Source organism: Biomphalaria glabrata, chromosome 2 (genome assembly GCF_947242115.1).
Source record: "Biomphalaria glabrata chromosome 2, xgBioGlab47.1, whole genome shotgun sequence".
NCBI classification, from domain to species: Eukaryota; Metazoa; Mollusca; class Gastropoda; family Planorbidae; genus Biomphalaria; species Biomphalaria glabrata.
Genome location: NC_074712.1, coordinates 58,908,069 through 58,925,525, shown reverse-complemented (window position 1 = coordinate 58,925,525; position 17,457 = coordinate 58,908,069). Strand labels below are relative to the sequence as shown.

General features: G+C 34.4%; 1 protein-coding gene across 3 annotated transcripts; it reads left to right on the top strand.

The window, feature by feature from the left end:
- Positions 1-1,270: 1,270 nt before the first annotated feature.
- Positions 1,271-10,171, top strand: LOC106065594 (uncharacterized). Of its 3 annotated transcripts, none has more exons than XM_056021692.1 (10): positions 1,271-1,294; positions 3,184-3,315; positions 3,471-3,595; positions 4,403-4,505; positions 4,874-4,962; positions 5,575-5,632; positions 6,692-6,819; positions 7,496-7,593; positions 8,516-8,609; positions 9,685-10,171. In XM_056021692.1, exons 2-10 carry the CDS (start codon positions 3,201-3,203, stop codon positions 9,802-9,804), a joined length of 930 nt encoding a protein of 309 aa, XP_055877667.1. In that variant the 5' UTR covers positions 1,271-1,294; positions 3,184-3,200; the 3' UTR covers positions 9,805-10,171. The 3 variants fall into 3 exon arrangements, with proteins under 3 accessions (XP_055877667.1, XP_013079882.2, XP_055877666.1); XM_013224428.2 differs by lacking the exon at positions 1,271-1,294 and adding an exon at positions 1,658-1,725; XM_056021691.1 differs by lacking the exon at positions 1,271-1,294 and adding an exon at positions 2,030-2,078 and having other exon boundaries at positions 3,183-3,315.
- The last annotated feature ends 7,286 nt before the right edge of the window (positions 10,172-17,457 follow it).

Genomic DNA, 17,457 nt, shown 5'->3' with positions numbered 1-17,457 from the left:
TATAATATAATCTAAATCTATAAATTTTGATATAGAATAGCTAGATAGATTCTGATCTATTAATATATATATATATAATATACTATTTTATAATAGAATCTAGAGTCTAGTCTCTAGAGCTAGATATTCTCTATATATAATACTAACTATATATATAGACCTAGACATTATAGAGTATTCTAATTCTAGATTTACTGCTCAGTAGAGGACTAGAGGGAAATTATAATACACTGTTACTCACTGTTACTGTACTGTAGTGACTATAACTCAACTGTAGTGTAACACTCTACTCTAATCATAAATCCTCTATCGAGTCTATTGTCTATTCTAATAATCACTAGACTCTTCACTCTAGTTACGACTAGATATCTAGTAATAATAGTACCTAGGCTATATATATACTATATTATATATATATAGATAATAGATCTAGTATTAATTATTATAATTATAGATGATAATTCTAGAGATCCTATTTCACTATTGTGACTATTTCAATGTGAAATTTTATGAACATACAAAAAGTAACAATAACTTACAAAAAAAAACAAAGTACCGTTACCGTAGGCTGTAGGCGTAACAAACTAACAAACAACAACACGACAAAAACCTGTTAAAATGTTAAATTTTAAATAGATCTAGATCTAGAGTCTACAGTCTTACTCGCTTCTTAGTGACACTTAGTCTTATTCTTAGACTTAGTGACGTTAGAATAGATAAAATAAATCTACTTAGTTTGACTTCAAGAAGTATATTTTAAAAGACAAATCAATAAATCTAAATTAGACTAGATTTAGATCTAGTAGGTCTAGATAAGAATCTAAATGGGTGATTAAACCCGAGTCTGGTGATGATTAGAATTTAGACTAACGTCACTAAAACCAAGAGGATAAGACTACAAAAATTATTATTATTAAAAGGCAATATAGGGCAGTGAACTTATTTTTGGGTCAAGTTCAGACAAACTGAAGTTCAAGGCCACTGTCGTCACGTAGATCAAGTCTACTGTTACATAACCATTTTAACAAAAAAAAAATAAATTAATCCTCTTTTTTTTAAAAAAAGCATGCTAATTACAGAACTAGTTGACAGATTTGTTGTTATTAGGCATATTGATCTTCTAAAATAAAAACCACTGCTCTAGAATAATCTAATCTAGTTTATTATAGTTATAGTCTATAAGTAAGACATCAAAGTGAAACGTGACGTGGATGAATCTTTTCCCTACCCATTCAATGACCCATTATCTGCATTGTGTGTGTGTGTGTGGGGGGGGGGTCTATGAACAGTATGGGTATGACATCAAATTAATAGTCTATGTTGTTTTCAAATAGCACGCATCAGAAATGCATTAAAACATTCCTTTACCATGTAGTCTGATCGAGACCATTATTCGGTCTGATCATGCCCTACTTTTTAAAAGTAGGCTTGTTAGGTTTGGAAGAACTAGACTACTACTCAGTACTAGAGCAAAGAACACATACCCATATTTTTATATATATATATTATATGATATTTATATATAGGTCTGTGAGCAACACTCTTTTGATCTTAGTAATAAGTTCGCGTTCATAAAATGAACTTCAAAACAAACGAGCTGATTTGTTTATAAAATGGCTCCTGGTTAGATACCAGAGTCATAGAATTCCAAACTATTACCGAATTCCAACATTCAGTGCATTCACGTGTAGTCATATCATTATCACGTATTTATGCCATTTTATGGTAAGTAGAGAATGAAAGACTTTGAAGACTATATCCCTTTTTACAATTTTTAGACATGCAATGAATTTAAATGAAATGGTAATCACAATGAATTTTGAATGATTGAAATTGAATGAAATTAATTAATTATGAACCTTTCCAATATTTATTATATTAGTAATTATTAGTTATACTTATTCTTCTACTCTACTCATATAGTAAGTTATAGTCTATAATATCATTATATTATATAGATCTAGTAACAATAGTTTTTATAGATTCTCGTTGGGTTGACTTTCACACCATTTTTTCCTTCCCGTGTGACGTGTGCTCTAAAATGGTGTGAAAGTCAAGAAATAGAGGTGAAGTGTAAATTTAAGTCACTGGAAAGGTAGGATAATATAAATATATTACTCAAATTGATTCTTAACTTGAATAGTTAAACTTTAACTTTAAACAAGTTTCCTCTGTTAGTATTACTAAGTATTAGTGTTATTATAAAAACTATTAAAGTTTATTAGTTTCAATCATGAATGAAAAGAAAACAACAATGAAACATTTAACTTGCATGATAAATTCATGAATTGAATTGCATGACGTGTAGGACTGTTATAAGGACTTAACTTAATGATGAAGTTAATCATCTTCTTTTTTTCTGTATTATATAAGATAAGAAACAAAAACATCATTGAATTTATAAAACATGGCTTAAATCAGGGGTTCTCAACCTGTGGGTCGCGACCCCCTTGGGGGTTGAATGAGGATTTGCCAGGGGTCGGCTAAGACCATAGAAAATATGGATTGTTTTTGTCTATTCTTCTATTGCTGTATGTGTGTGTGGGGAGGAGTGTCGCGGCAGAGTGGGGGGTTGTAAAAAGGGGTCGCCGGGCTTAAAAGGTTGAGAACCGCTGGCTTAAATGAATAAATGATTATGATGTTACTGTTAACTCAGGCAGTGTCTGTCCATTTGACTGACTTATTGTTAGTTTTAATAAAATTTAAATTGTGTTAAACAGTTTGCTTTGAATACTTTGATATAATCTAATGATGCTAAATTTAAATACTAAATATAAACCACCAATCATTTGGCATAATTTAAGACATTGATTAACATACATGAAAAAATTGATCTAGTTAGGGACACACATAGGACGTAATCATCTTTTTTTTTTTAATGTAACGTCTATAGATATTTTGTAAGATAAGATGTGTAGGTGTGTACATGTATTGTCTGTGAGTAGTGTGGGTGTTAATGTGAAAATGCATGATTCTAACAACAATTTTGTTGTTGCAAATTATAGAATATTAGTATTAGGTAAAAGTTACAGTAAAAGCAGTTATGAAGCTCTATAAATTTTGTTAAAACAATCATATTGATATTGAAATAGTTTCTAAGTTAGTTATTCATTTATCATGTACATGTTTCCACTGGTATCCTGTAGCATACTATATAATTCTAACATACATTTTTTTTCCCAGTCTGAATAAATTAAAAAATGGGTGTTTACAGTAGCAGTTTTGTTATAGAGCCCAACTCAGAAATGGCTGTCTCAGGATATTCCCATCCTAGCAAAGCAAACTGGATTACAGCTCATGCTATATCTACTGAACGTAAATATTTGTTATATTTACTTGACCAAATGTATAGAAATTATATTATTTGCGATTTTTTGTGTTCCATGTTAGTAGGTAACATTGACACGAATAAATACTATGCATAAGTTGAAAGAACACATGTTTTTTTTTTTATTGTACAAACCATTTAGTGAGTATAGCTGAAGTTGAACGTCTGTGGTTAAGGTTCCAACAGATGGGAGCAAATCAAGATGGCTTGTTGACTCAAGAAACGTTAGCTGTTTCCAAACTGTCTAATGATGTGTTCATTAAAAATGTAAGCAGTTCTGTTATCATCTTGTCACTTGAGTTCCTTTGTTTAAGCTTGTGTTTCAATTTTTTGTGGGATACTTTGTAGGAAGGGGCTTCTGAACCAAGGTGTCATGAGTTTGAATTTTGGGGAAGACTGCGATTTTAGAATGTTACAGGGTTACTCATATCTAATGGAAAGGGAAGGTGGCTCCCATTCATCATCATCTTTCCCTTGACTTTCGTTGTAGGGGTGCTGTTCGCGTAACCAAATCCATCCAGATACATGACACCAATAGCAAAGACAAACAGACACAAACACTCTTTTGTTCCCCTGGCTATTAAATCATTAAATAAGAACGATCTGATATAAACTTTGTCACATGTAAATTATGAGTGAGTCTGGTGTGAATGTACACTTTGGTTTCTTATAGTTATAATGTTTTTTGTTTGGTGTAATGCACAAATTGTAAGACAAATTTCCATACAGACAATAAAGATTATTATTATATTATTATTATTATTTATCCTTATTTGTTCTTAGGATATCAAGAGAGAGGCCAGTCCATTCTGTTACATTGTCCAGCTAGCTTATCTTTTGATGACCCTGTCTTTGTGCTCCCTCCACTGTACTTTGAAGGGTGACTTTTGGCAATGAGTCATGTCTCACAATTTGACCAAACCAGCTCACCTTTCATCTCTTCACATTGTTGAGGAGAATTTTGGCCATAAAAGCAGATGAGCTTTACAACGCTGAGTGGAAGCTCTGAAAGAGAAATTTTATTTGTACTTGGTTTATTAAAAAAAATGATAAAATTTATTTTTTTTTGAACAGATTTTGAAATACTTTAAAAGTTCTGATGGGAATATATCTTTTGAATCTTTCCTGCGTGCTCTAAAATGGTGTGAAAGTCAAGAAATAGAAGTGAAGTGTAAAGGTAGGATGATAAAAATATATTACTCAAATTGATTCTCTGATGTATTTTATCTTTTCTTTTGCTTAAAAAAAAACAATTATTGTTTGCATGAAATGTATCTCAGTATTGATTATAATATTGAAATAGTCCAAGTTATATAAAAAAAATGCTCTTCTCAATGATAGCATAAAAATACTGCTACTTTAATTAATGTATATCTGTTTTATAAATTACATTTATTAATTAAATTTTTTTAAATGGAGAATTTAATAACTATTTTATTTCAGCTTTTATTTGTAATTTGATGGAATGTCTCCTATTTACAATATGACACACAAATACTTTTTCTTTATAAAATCTGAACAGATTTTAAAATAATCTTTCTCCAGCAATGTTTCAAATGCTTAATAATGGAAATCCCATTCCTAGAGATATCTTGCAGAAAATATTAAGAAGAATATACACTCAAGAAGATGAAGTAAGTTTGATATTTATCATTTTATCATTCAGTGGGTGAAGATAGATGAATCATTTTATCATTCAGTGGTTGAAGATAGATGAATAATGCTAAATTACAAATTATCATTTTATATCATTTAATGTTATACAAAATAATAAACTAGATAATATATTACCTGGGTAAGACCAACTTGTTGGAAACTTTTATAGATTAGTTTTTGCTTAAATGTTTTGGCAATTCTTCAGAAATGAAGATAGTTACATCCTATCCCAAATGTTCTGTAAGACAGCAGGAGATGACGGTGTGCATGGTCTGAGCTCAGAATTATTGAGGCGACAGTCCAAAGTGCATTCCACATCCCTAGGCAGCTAGCAACATTTAGTTTCCTTTGTAGCTCTCTTTTATATCTGTTATGTTCTTAATGCTTCTTAAGTCTACATTAAATTTGTTAACTGCACTATATAAATTCAATTATTATTATTAATAATGCTTGTATAAATAAAGTTTCTTTAATACATCAAAGTTATTTCTCTGATCTGCATTTAATGTGTAAATAAAAGCTTGTTTTTAGGATGTTTCTTCTTCTAAGTTTCTCTATATATTCTATTCTATTATTTTTGTATTATGAAGGAAGAGATTTGGAGGATAACCAACATATTTTTCAACACTTTAGATACTTCTAGAAAAGGTAAAAGCTACATCTTGATCTTTTAACCCTAACATGTACTTGTCACAATATGTCACATTATATTTATTTAACACCTCTTCTGGTTGTCACGAGTCGAGTCTGTGACCTATTTCGACCAGTTTCTAGAACCGAGTTCAAACCAGTGCAAGTGTCCAGCGTAAACAAGTTAATTTTAGGTATCCAATCAAAGAAAGAGGTTAAGGGAATAAAATAGCACAGGTCAGCTTCTAGAAGGTCAAAGCTACTAAAATAATTATCTGAGAAGGTTCCATGATTCTGGAATGTACGATCAAAGAAAGTATAAATTAGGGGAAAGTCAGATAGACAGGATCCTCACATAGTAGTAGTTCTTGTAGAACGATGGTCCTCGCTTAGTTCTCGGTTAGTAATGGTTCTAAGTTTTGTGATATTAGCAGGTCCATTAGTTAAAGTTTTATTAGTTGAAGTTATATTAAGTGAAGTTTTATGTATCTTTAAGTTTTATTTAAGAAGTATCAAGTCAAGTTGTTATTGAATTGAGAAGTTAATTTGATGTGAAAGTTGAAGAAGTATTATTAAAGAAGTTTTAAGAAAATACAGAGAGATGTTTCTTTCTTCATTTCATTGAATTGCCAAGTTTGATAATATAATCCCCGGCAAGTGTGATCGTCACACTGGTGTTTGTTAAAGTGTCTGCTGTGTATTAGCTGACTGGTCTTCACTTCACTCGCATTATTATCATGTATGACTACTACTGAGTACTATAACAACAAACATGTAGATTCAGAGCTTAACTTAATGGTAGCAGACGTTATATTTATTAAGTATAAAATAACAACACACTGGCAAGTCCAGCTATAAAGAATCACATATAATGCTTCACAAAATTACTTATAATATCCAATAGAATATATCAAATGCACAATATATTATCTATTAGTAATGACTTTTAAACAAGAATAATTCATATGTCTATCCCCTTCTATGACCATGGTATCTACTGACTTCAGACCTAATTTCTTCTTTGTATGAAATCTTGCTATTTTTTTGTCCACAATGCTTACTTGATCTCTCTCACAGGTCAGATTGAAGAATCTGCATTTGTGAATGCTGTCATGGGCTTACCTCGAGTCCAGACCCATGCCATCCTGAATTTTCATATTTTGTCAGAAAAAATGCGTGAAAATGTTCACAAAAATTTACCAGAAGTAAGTATCAAATAGGGGGCGCTGTGGCTGAGTGTATAAGTGCTTAGCTTCTGAATCTGGGGTCCTGGGTTCGAATCTCAGTGAAGATTGGGATTTAGAATTTCTAGATTTTTAGGGCACCCCTGAGTCCATTCAACTCTAATGGGTCACTAACTATAGTTTGGGAAAGTTTAGGCAGTTGGTCATTGTGCTGGCCACATGACACCCTGCTTGTTAACCGTTGGCTAAAGAAACGGATGACTTTAACATCATCTGCCCTATAGATCGCAAGGTCTGAAAAGGAAAACTGAGTATCAAATATTTAGATTTTATTTCTTTTGATGCTGAACTATCACAACTCTTATTGTTGCCTTAAAAGGTCTGCTATAACCTTTGCTCTATTTTCTTGCATGGGTAGAAATGTAGCACCAAAAATATAAAAAAAGATATGAAATGATAATTTTGTATGCATAAAATTATGAAGCTGTTAAACTTGACAAAAATATAGAGGTATAAGTTATTTCTTTTTTTTTCGGTCACCTCTACCTTTATAATATTATGTCACTGACATTGCCACATATCATCAAGTCATCACCATGCAATGGCCTAGATATGATAGTAACAAATATAAATAATTGTTTGATTCTAAAATTGTAAATAGGTGTGACCTTCAAAGAAATATTTTTTTCTTCTGCAGTTCAGCAGCCAGGCAGCATTCTACACACCTAGCCCATCTTCTATGTCTCAGGTTCCTTCTGACAGTCTTCTAGGAGAAGTAGCTCAGAAAATTTACAAGTTTGTTTTGGACATTTTTTTTATTTTTTTTATTGAAATTAAAATCCTTGAATTGTTTTTAATTAAATGAAAATGAAGTAAAATATAGCCAAGAAGTAAAAGTTAATGATTTTGTACCTTCAAGATAGGAATTTTATTTGTCTTTCTCTCTTTATTAAAAAGCCAAAAAAAAAAGAATACTTTTTTTTTTAAACAAAGCTTATCATAAGGGAAACAATAGCAAATTACTGCTATTTATCTGAAAATGGCAGTGCTTAGCACCCTTTCTGCTATATAAAACAAAATTAATTAATCATTACTAATCGATTAACTAACTGGTTAATTTTCGGTTTGATTAGTGTATTGTTTATATCTATGAATAATTACGCAACATTTCAACTTGATCCGAGGATGGGAAGTGAGAGAAAAAAGGTGATGAAATGTAATCAGGGGATTAAATCTATATATACAAAAACATCTCTCATTAAGTAGCATTTATTCCCTTCTTTTTCAATATCAAAGGAAGTAACTAATCACCATTAATTAATTAACTTGTTGGTTAACTTTTTGACAGATTCACTTCTTGTTAGGTAAAATGAATAATTGTGCAAAGTTTCAACTTGATCTGAGAAAGGGGAAGTGGGAGAAAAAAACATGTTCAAACTTTTTACCAGATAGACAGAGTTGATTTAAACTTTGTAAAAACAAAACAAAACAACAACACTATAACTTGTTTGTTTGCCTATTGTGATTAGAAATTTAAATATTAAAAAAAAAAATAGCCTAAACTTTAACTATATTATTTTTATTTTTTTAAAAAACCTATTTGGTATAAAATAATTTGTAAAAATATTACTATAGAAAATTTCCTGAATATATTTTTGATATTTAATTTTTTTTTTTGTATGGACTGTATTTTTGAAATAAATATTTCTGCAATCAGGAAAGACTGGGAGCTTGTCGCTAACAGGTTAGGGTTTCTCTCTGAAGACATAGAACACATACGAGCCAGCAACTCAGGAAATACTTACAAACAGGTCAGTAAGCATCCCTTTGATCTTATATTATTTGAAACAAATTTTCATTTGACTTATATCTCTTTGTTTTGGTAGCTTTCTGAGTGTGCCCTGATTCCTTAAGACCTGTGGACATTCATTGTTGAAGATAGGGTGGGGAAGAGGTTTTCTTTCTGCCTTTAGCTCATTAAGTGGCTTTTTGTTTTACCTCTCACAACAGTATTAATATCTTATTATATTATTATATAAAGTAAAGTAATGTTCCCTTTTCAGAACTTGCAATCTCTAGGGCAGATGATGGTTATTTGTTTCTGTGGCAATCTATAGGGCAGATGGTTATTTGTTTCTGTGGCCCACGGTTAATGAGGGTGTCATGTGGCCAGCACAACGACCAACCGCATTTACTTTTCCCCAACTAGTGTACCCATTAGAGCTGGGTGGACTCAGAGGTGCCCAAAGATCCAGAAATTAAAAATCCCAGTCTTTACCAGGATTTGAACCCATGACCCCCAGTTTGGAAACTAAGCACTTTACCACTTAGCCTCTGCTACCCCCATATTATTATTGGATGGCTTCTTTTAATCTGTCTCTAAAGTCGATAGATGAAACCAGATGAATAACTGGTGTTGATTTCTTCTTATTGAATTGGGGCAGAATCAGCTGTGACTAAAGCAGTTTCTGTAGCAGCAAACTTTGCCACAGTTTTTGCATGAGAATGCATGTTTTAGGGATATCATATTGGGCAGCATCCTTCCTCTTTCAGTTATCCAAGGCCTATAACTCTGTTTTAAATATTTTTTTTTTGTAAGCATTAAATACAAACTGTATTTGAAACCCAAAGATTAAATGGGTCAGGAACAGCAAGTTATAAATAAAATATGATTTCAAATAGAACAATACATTGAAATAGGAAAGTATGAGTCACATTCTGTCAAGTATGCCAATGAAAACTTCTCAGTATAAGTTTATAAAACATTTTTAAAATGTATAAAATATAAAAGAAATAGAATTATTGTAGTATGATTGTTGATCAGTTTGGAGTGTAACTGGACAACAATTTTTGAACCCTTGATTATTATTCATTATATTTTTTCAGGCTTACACAGTTCTGGTCAACTGGAAGACGCGGGAGAGAGAGAATGCCAAGGCCAGCATCCTTGAGAGGGTGCTACGGAATGCTGGGATGGTTGATGCATCTCTGCTTCTTGCACCTTAATCAGCCTGACTTTTAGATTTTGTTAATGTACTGCGGTATTGAACCTATTTGAAAAAGTGGAACAAACTTCCAACATGAACTGATTCAATACTTAATCTTACTTTTTAAAAAAAATATTCAGAAATTTCAAGGGGCCAGTTAGCAATGCATCATGGGCCGCACTTTGCCTAGGTTGGGCATCACAAATGTAGAAAGAGTTGTTTATACATTTTTATTTTTAACAAATATTTTATATACATTTTGATAACAAAAAAAAACCTTTGTATATAATAATTTATTATAACAGTATTTTTATTTATTGTACTCCGTCCTTGAAGAATAAATTGTGTTGACAATTCCAGAATAAATATTTTTTGTCAACATTTCATCAGATTCTGTTGTTTTGTTTTGGTGAACAGACTAACAAAATACAGTTTTTACATGGCTGAAATAAACTCTTGGCTCTAATGGCTTTTTAATTAGACAAAGTGATTGAAGAGAAACAAGATGATGGGAAGAAAAAAAACAATATCAGGCAATTTGAGATAAATAAATTGTCAGGAAGGAGGGAAAGGTTTTTTGTTGCTTTGGTTCATTTTGTTTTGTTGCTTTGGTTCATTTTTTTGCGGAATAATAAGAAAATTGTAAATTTTGTCAATTATATGATACCCTGACAGTAATTGTGATGTTGTTAGCTGTGGAAAAAAAATGTAGGCCACTTGAAAGATGTCTGCATTATTCTAATTCTCTAGAAAGACAAGCCTCTATTTTAGAAAACACATAAGATCTTAAAAGTAAAATTTGTGAGACGTCAGAGGAGGGGATGATTATCTAGATATACAACTCTGGTATAGAGTATACTTAGAGCAGACCCTATGTTAAAACCATAGAATATATAGTCTATGGTTAAAACTAAAGAAACTACAAGTGGTCCCGTCGTATCAAGATTCTAGAGAATGTCGGCTGTTTTTAGCATCCAATCAGAAACGATGTTGACTATCGCAAGTGATTTCATTAATGGCAAGTGAACAGTAGCCCACTATCAGTTTCCAGCGTCAATTATTTCATTAGCTAAAAAAGAATGAGAAAGGATTTCCCGACTCTTCAATCTATTTCCTGGCGCTAAGTAGAAATCTAACATCGGGAAAACTTACAAGCAGAATTGAACAGAATTGAAGAACTCTTTCAAGGGGCGATAACTATTAATTTACATTACCCGGTTTTCTCGCGCAGACGAAATAGATTCCCCACACTTGTGGGCTTTTCCATTTCCTGCTAGATCTAATTGACCAGATGTTTGAGTAGCAAGAAACCTTTTTCTCTCTCTTTTTTTTTCACTTAGAGAAGGGGGCGATTTTCATTACGGTAATTTGATTGTTTGAGAAACAATAAAGTCGTTACAAACCTTCGGGAGCCTTGGGATAAAAAAAAAAAATAACATGTAAACACAAATACACTTTTAAATGGTAACAAGTTAGTAATTATAGGCTATTAACATGCTGAATACATTTACGTACAATGTAGAGTACATACAGAAAAGCAAATAAGGACCCATATGATTTATAAATTGACCTTTGTTGAGAAAAAACAAACAAACTTGCATATGTGATCCGTTTGCAGTTTAAACAATTCTAACAAAATAAGCCTACATTTGACGGCATGTTAAGGAATTTTAAGCCTTAGGGCCGCAAGGCGGACTGGCTTTGGAATTCTAAAACATTATGCCTAGGTTACTAGATCTAAGAAAAATATTAGGGTACTAGAGAAACATTAGGCCTAGGATACTATATCTAAGATATATATATATAGTAAAGTAAAGTTCCCCTTTCAGACCTTGTGGTCTATAGGGCAGATGATGTAAAGGTCATCTGTTTCTGTGGCCTACGGTTAACTAGGGTGTCATGTGGCCAGCACAACGACCAACCGCCTTTACTTTTCCCTAACTAATGTCAGGTACCCATTAGAGCTGGGTGGACTCAGAGGCGCCCGAAGATCCCGAAATTAATAATCCCAGTCTTCACCAGGATTCGAACCCCGGTCCCCGGTTCGGAAGCCAAGCGCTTTACCGCTCAGCCACCGCACCTCCATATATATTTATATGGCAGAATTTAAGTCATTGGTTAATATGCATGACTAAATGCATGACGCGTAGGACGTAATCATCTTCTTTTTTTTTGAAGTAACGTCTGTATTATATAAGATATCTATACAGCGAAATATCAGCCTGAGCCAGCCAGGAGAACCAATGACCTGTCAGAATTTAAGTCATTCGTTAAACAAGCAGGACTAGATTTACCAAGGAACACGCGTAGGACGAAATCATCCTTTTTTTTTTTAAAGTATAGTCTGCATTTAATAAGATAAGATAAATCATCAACGACTTTTCGCTGAAAAATAGCTTGCAAAGTTCCATTCATTAACGTGGTATTTTAGATTTTTAATTGTTTTTGACTTCAACAAATGACCATATTCTTTGTTGAAATACTTTTATTTGTTGCCAATACAATTTTAAAAGATTTAACGAAAAAAAAAAGTTTCATATATTCGGAAAAAATTTAGATGCTTCCGCTCTTTAACCCAGGGCCTCTCACTCGTTACCACAGGGCCTCCCGCTCGTTACCACAGGGCCTCCAGCTCGTTACCACAGGGCCTCGAATACCCCCAAATGTGGCCCAGGTAATATCTAATCATGGCGCGTACCTCGTTTAAGACGTAACTATGATCAAAACGATTTTAGTTTATTGATTGAGTTCAATGTAATATTATTATATCCATCTAATAACTTATTAATGTCAATGACCTTATAGTCTTTACAAAACCAGGCATGAAGTGAAATCAACGGTGACTGTCCTGGCATTGACCCACTTCAAGCTCAAAGCCACCCGAAACTATGTACAAATCATGCCTATAAATTGACTTCGATGCAAGAATCTAGACTAGCTGCCAGAAATAGCTTAGCCAAGTTAATTTTGGCATTATCATTGAATAATTTTAGAAAAAAAATGATTAGACGGCGCAGGAAGGGGAGTGGTGGCGCTATTAAAAGGGCAAGGGAGTACGTCTCCCTGTCACAAATGTGACACACGCGTCACTGCATGATGAATGTGACAGAAGCAACAACACATCTCACCGGGAATAAACATAGTGCAATGCGTTTTATAAGTTACAAATTTTAAATATAATTCTCGACGGCCGAAATGAGCCATTACCACAGCTTCAAAAATACACATAAAAAAGAAGAAGACAAATTAATTTACCTAGAACAGTAACTAATGAAATGGTTATGTATTTTATTTTCTAATGGGTCAGAAAGAATAAATTTTAAATTAGATTTTAAAAAGGTGTGTACAGGGAGTGGTGGTGAGGAACTAGAGTGGGCAGGAGTAAATAACAAATAAAAAGCTGAATTTAAGAAAAAGGAAAACAGAAATATATCTCCATAAAGTAGGTGTTGACTTCATCGTTAGATACAAATCTCTGGGAGATCTTTTGGAGAAGTGCATGGAAAGGTCAGAGGTGATGATGTAGAGAACTACAAGTTAGTGGGAAGAGAAAGACCTACATGTTTTGACACAGTTTTGTTGTTAGGTTCAGACCTCCTTGGTTTATAAATGGATAGATAGTCACTCAAATCAACCATAAAACATTACTAAAAGTCAAAGCCATCAGATGTGCAGTTGACGTCATATTTTTTTACAGGTAAAACAACCTCGGGACCAGGTGGCCACAAGGAAAGTGTTGTATCATTCCTGAATATAGGGTTTGGACCAGCACAACTTGACCCAACCCTGGCATATGTGGGTCTTTGGGTGAATCGTGGAGCCCTTGGTAGCCTGCACAGCAGTGTACTGTTGAAAATGTAGATTTGTTTTATTAGGCCTAATAAGGCTTAAAAAAGGCGCGGTGGCTTAGTTTCCTTTGATCTTTCTCGAAACATGGACCAGCGCCTTACATCCGGGCCTTTGTTCAGGGGGGTCGCGTCACATGAATGAAAGAAGTTTATCCGAACCATATTGCCCTTCCAAATCTGAGGTACTGGGTCCGAATCTCTGTGAAGACAGGGATTGTGAATTTCTTGATTTTTAGAGCTCCCCTGAGTTCACCCAACTTTAATGGGTACCTGACTTTAGTTGAGAAAAGTAAAGGCAGTTGGTCGTTGTGCTGGCCACATGACACCCTGCTCGATAACTGATGGCCAAAAAAAAACCCCAACAAATTATGACTTTACATCATCTGCCAGATAGATCACAAAGTCTGAAAGGGGTAATTTAGCTATCTTTCTAGAAGGTTTAAAACGCGTAATCAAGGGCCCTCTTTTTTTTTTTAAATCGCTAAAAGAGTTCTCCACAGCTTGCTACATGCCTCACCAAATCCAAGTGCCGCCCCTGTAAAGTACATTGAATGACTTGTTAAGCTAAAGGTCAAATGTAGATGATGAGCATCGTGTCTCGAGACATTAATATATATATATATATGTCAGTGACACCCTAAAGCTGTATGGGGCACTCATTAATATTTATGTCAGTGACACGCTGTATGGGGCACTCATTGATATATATGTCAGTGACACGCTGTATGGGGCACTCATTAAAAGCCCAGCTTCAAGAAGAGAACGAAACGAAAAAAAAATTTAGACTCGAAGGGGAGGGCAATGTGTTTGAGATAATGGGCAATATGGTTCGGATAAACTTCTTTCATTCATGTGACGCGACCCCCTGAACAAAGGCGCAGGTCCATGTTTCGAGAAAGATCAAAGGGAAAAAAGTGGTTTCATTTCTCTCAAGACCAAGATGGCTATGTTGTACGCACGTGTTTCATGGTCACGGGTCAGTTAAAAGAAAATGATTTACTCGAGTAAACCTTGTGCGCTATTTGTAGATTTTTAATAAACTTAATACATGTACAGAGGTTTGGAAGCATGGACAAAAACGGGGAATGAGATGATATTGGAATGCAACTTGTATCGGTCCACCTGTGACCTGGCCTATAGCCTACGTCTGCTTACATTAACCTCATAAAAGCCTATAAAGTGAGAGGCGATCAAACTGACAGGGATCGCTGTTTAAATCATGTCAGCATTTCTCACATGTTCAATTATCTGGTTTTTCATGGCGTGTCGGCGCCTCGATTGTATTTCTTAAAACTGGCCTTAATCTTGAATGGTTTACTCAAGTCAGTAGAGACCCTAACGTGGTGACTTGTTCTCGTGCTGTCCACTCGTTAAGCCGCCATTTTACATTGTAAACAGAAGATCAATTCGAAGGAAACATTCTTGACGTTCGATGGAAGCGAGAAATCTAAGAGCATGACCGACTCACGGAAATACGTCAAACACAGAGTTTTAGGTTTCACTTCCAATAAATCGTCTAGATGACATCGCTTAGATGACATTGCCTAGATGACATCGCTGAGAGAAAATGCAAGCGTAAAAGGTTTGGAGCGAGAAGCTTTCCTTGGACTTGAAATGGTATCGAGTTCCGAAAGTACGTGTTCTGGCCCCAAACTTGTGCAGCGTGAACAAGAATTAATAGCACACACTTTCTGTGTGTGTCATTGTGGTTTTGAAAAGAATATTTGCTATCGAGTCTTATTGTTATTAAGTCCAAGTTCAGGGGATAACTCTAAGATTACATTTCAATTATTAAACTTTTTTATACAGCAACCATCAGCAGTCTAATTAACTTTGCCATCACCTGCAGGTATGGTTATACTTCACTGACACAAAGACTTAGACTAAATAGACTAATTAAAAAGGCATCGAGTATCTCTCGAATACAGCTACCATCTCTTGAAGAGCTTTTTCATGAAAGATGCCTTTCCAAAACACTCTCGATTCTTAAGGACAACCTTCACCCATTAAACCACTGTTACATCAGATCTGAACGAAGTGGTCTTCTCCTTTCCTTTTTTTACCTTTACCTTTACCTATCCCTTAGTCTGTTGGACCGTTGGGGCACCTGGCAAAATTGGTCGACCGTCTTTCTCAATTCCTCTCTTTTTTTTGCCTTGTTTAGAACCTCTCTCAATGGCAGGCCCATCCATTCTTTAATGTTGTCCTCCCATCGCTTTTTCTGTCTGCCTCTTCTTCTTTTCCTGGCACTGTTCCCTGAAGGAAGGTCTTTGCGAGCCCCGTAGATCTTGTAATGTGGCCAAGGGTTTTAAGCTTTCGTCTTTTCACAATAGTTAGCAGGTCGTCATTTCCATAAGGACTAAAACAGAAAGATTTAAAAACTCCTTTATCCCACTTTCGGTCAGAGTGTTACAAGATCAGCTGTCGTCATCGAGAAGTACATAGAAGTCTAATTCATAAAGCGCTGGTTGTGAGTGTGTATGTGTTTCGTGTGTGAATGTTGTTCGAATTTTTCATCTATAGTGTTATTGTACAGTAGCTACGCTGATTTTGTCAATTGTAGTCAAACTGAATTTCCATTTGATTGGATCAATAAAATTATCTTATCTTATCTTATCTTAAAGTTTGGTCTGATGAGGCGGGAACGGTCCTTGGGTGGGTTGGGAAAAGGAAAGGGAAAGGTGCATTGACAACATTGCAGAAAACATGTTCAACGATGATTGGAGCAGAGCAGCTACCTAATTGGTAAGCTGACGGGAACAAGGCTTTGGGACGTCTGGTGTTGAAAAAAGGTCACGTGATATTACTTCTTTTCATTCAATGGGTTGTAATACTTTCCCTCCTTCCCTGTACACTGATGAAATTTTTTTATTGGGGGGGGGGGTGTCGGAGTTCATGTTTTAACTTAGAAAACCATTTCCATGTGTGAACCTAGAAGCGTAAAGCCAAGGGCGTATCCCGGGAAGGAGCCAAGAAGCGGAATGTACAATATTATTTTTTTTTTACTTTATAGCGCATCATTTGGTCTTACGTCGACGAATCCTATGAAGACCAAACTACATTGAGGCTTCATTTATTTTATAATGATCCGAAACCTAGGAATTTATAGTTGAGGATACTTGTCAAATAGTTGTGTTTTTTTTTTCTTGTCACTCTTGAGATGAACACCTCTAATGGGTGATCCAGTTAGTAATCTTTGTAGCATATGGTCACGTTAACCAACCAATAGAAAACACTAGCCTCAACAGGAGTGTCAGAATTCTCTGTGTGTGCTTGTGTGTGTCGGTACGGTAAATAGTCTGAAATTCAGCGTACGTTTCATTCTAGACATCCTTTCCTTGGTCGTCCTTAGCCCTCAATTGTTGAAGTTTTGCTTGCAATCTGTAACTGATTTTTAATGTAAAACTTATTTGCTTGCAAAAATCTGATGGTAAGCGCTAGTGCTAATATATTGTTAGAGAATATTTGTAATGTTCAGTGTCTACAATTATCGATTAGACGCCTACACTTTTACACAACCATAAGTTTACACAATCATAACTCTACACAGTTGTGTCTCTACACCATCATTAGTCTACATACTCTACATACTACACACTACACACTACACACTCCCTGTCTTGAAGACAAAGTCGAAGACATTACCTGTACTTATCGGATGACTAGCAAATTGTTGCGAATTTAATCAACATCAAGCACAAGGACATTGACCAATGAACTATATGGGACTGAAAACATAAGCACAGATACCTGCTAACTTGTTGAGCTGACCTCTGGCGCATACACTGAGCACAATTGAACACTTAATGACACCAGAAGCCATT

Excerpts from the sequence above, each read along its gene's own strand:
- LOC106065594 (XM_056021692.1), top strand. The coding sequence starts at position 3,201 with ATGGGTGTTTACAGTAGCAGTTTTGTTATAGAGCCCAACTCAGAAATG. Across the intron at positions 3,596-4,402 it reads ATGATGTGTTCATTAAAAAT|ATTTTGAAATACTTTAAAAG; the intron begins GTAAGCAGTTCT and ends TTTTTTGAACAG. Across the intron at positions 4,963-5,574 it reads TATACACTCAAGAAGATGAA|GAAGAGATTTGGAGGATAAC; the intron begins GTAAGTTTGATA and ends TGTATTATGAAG.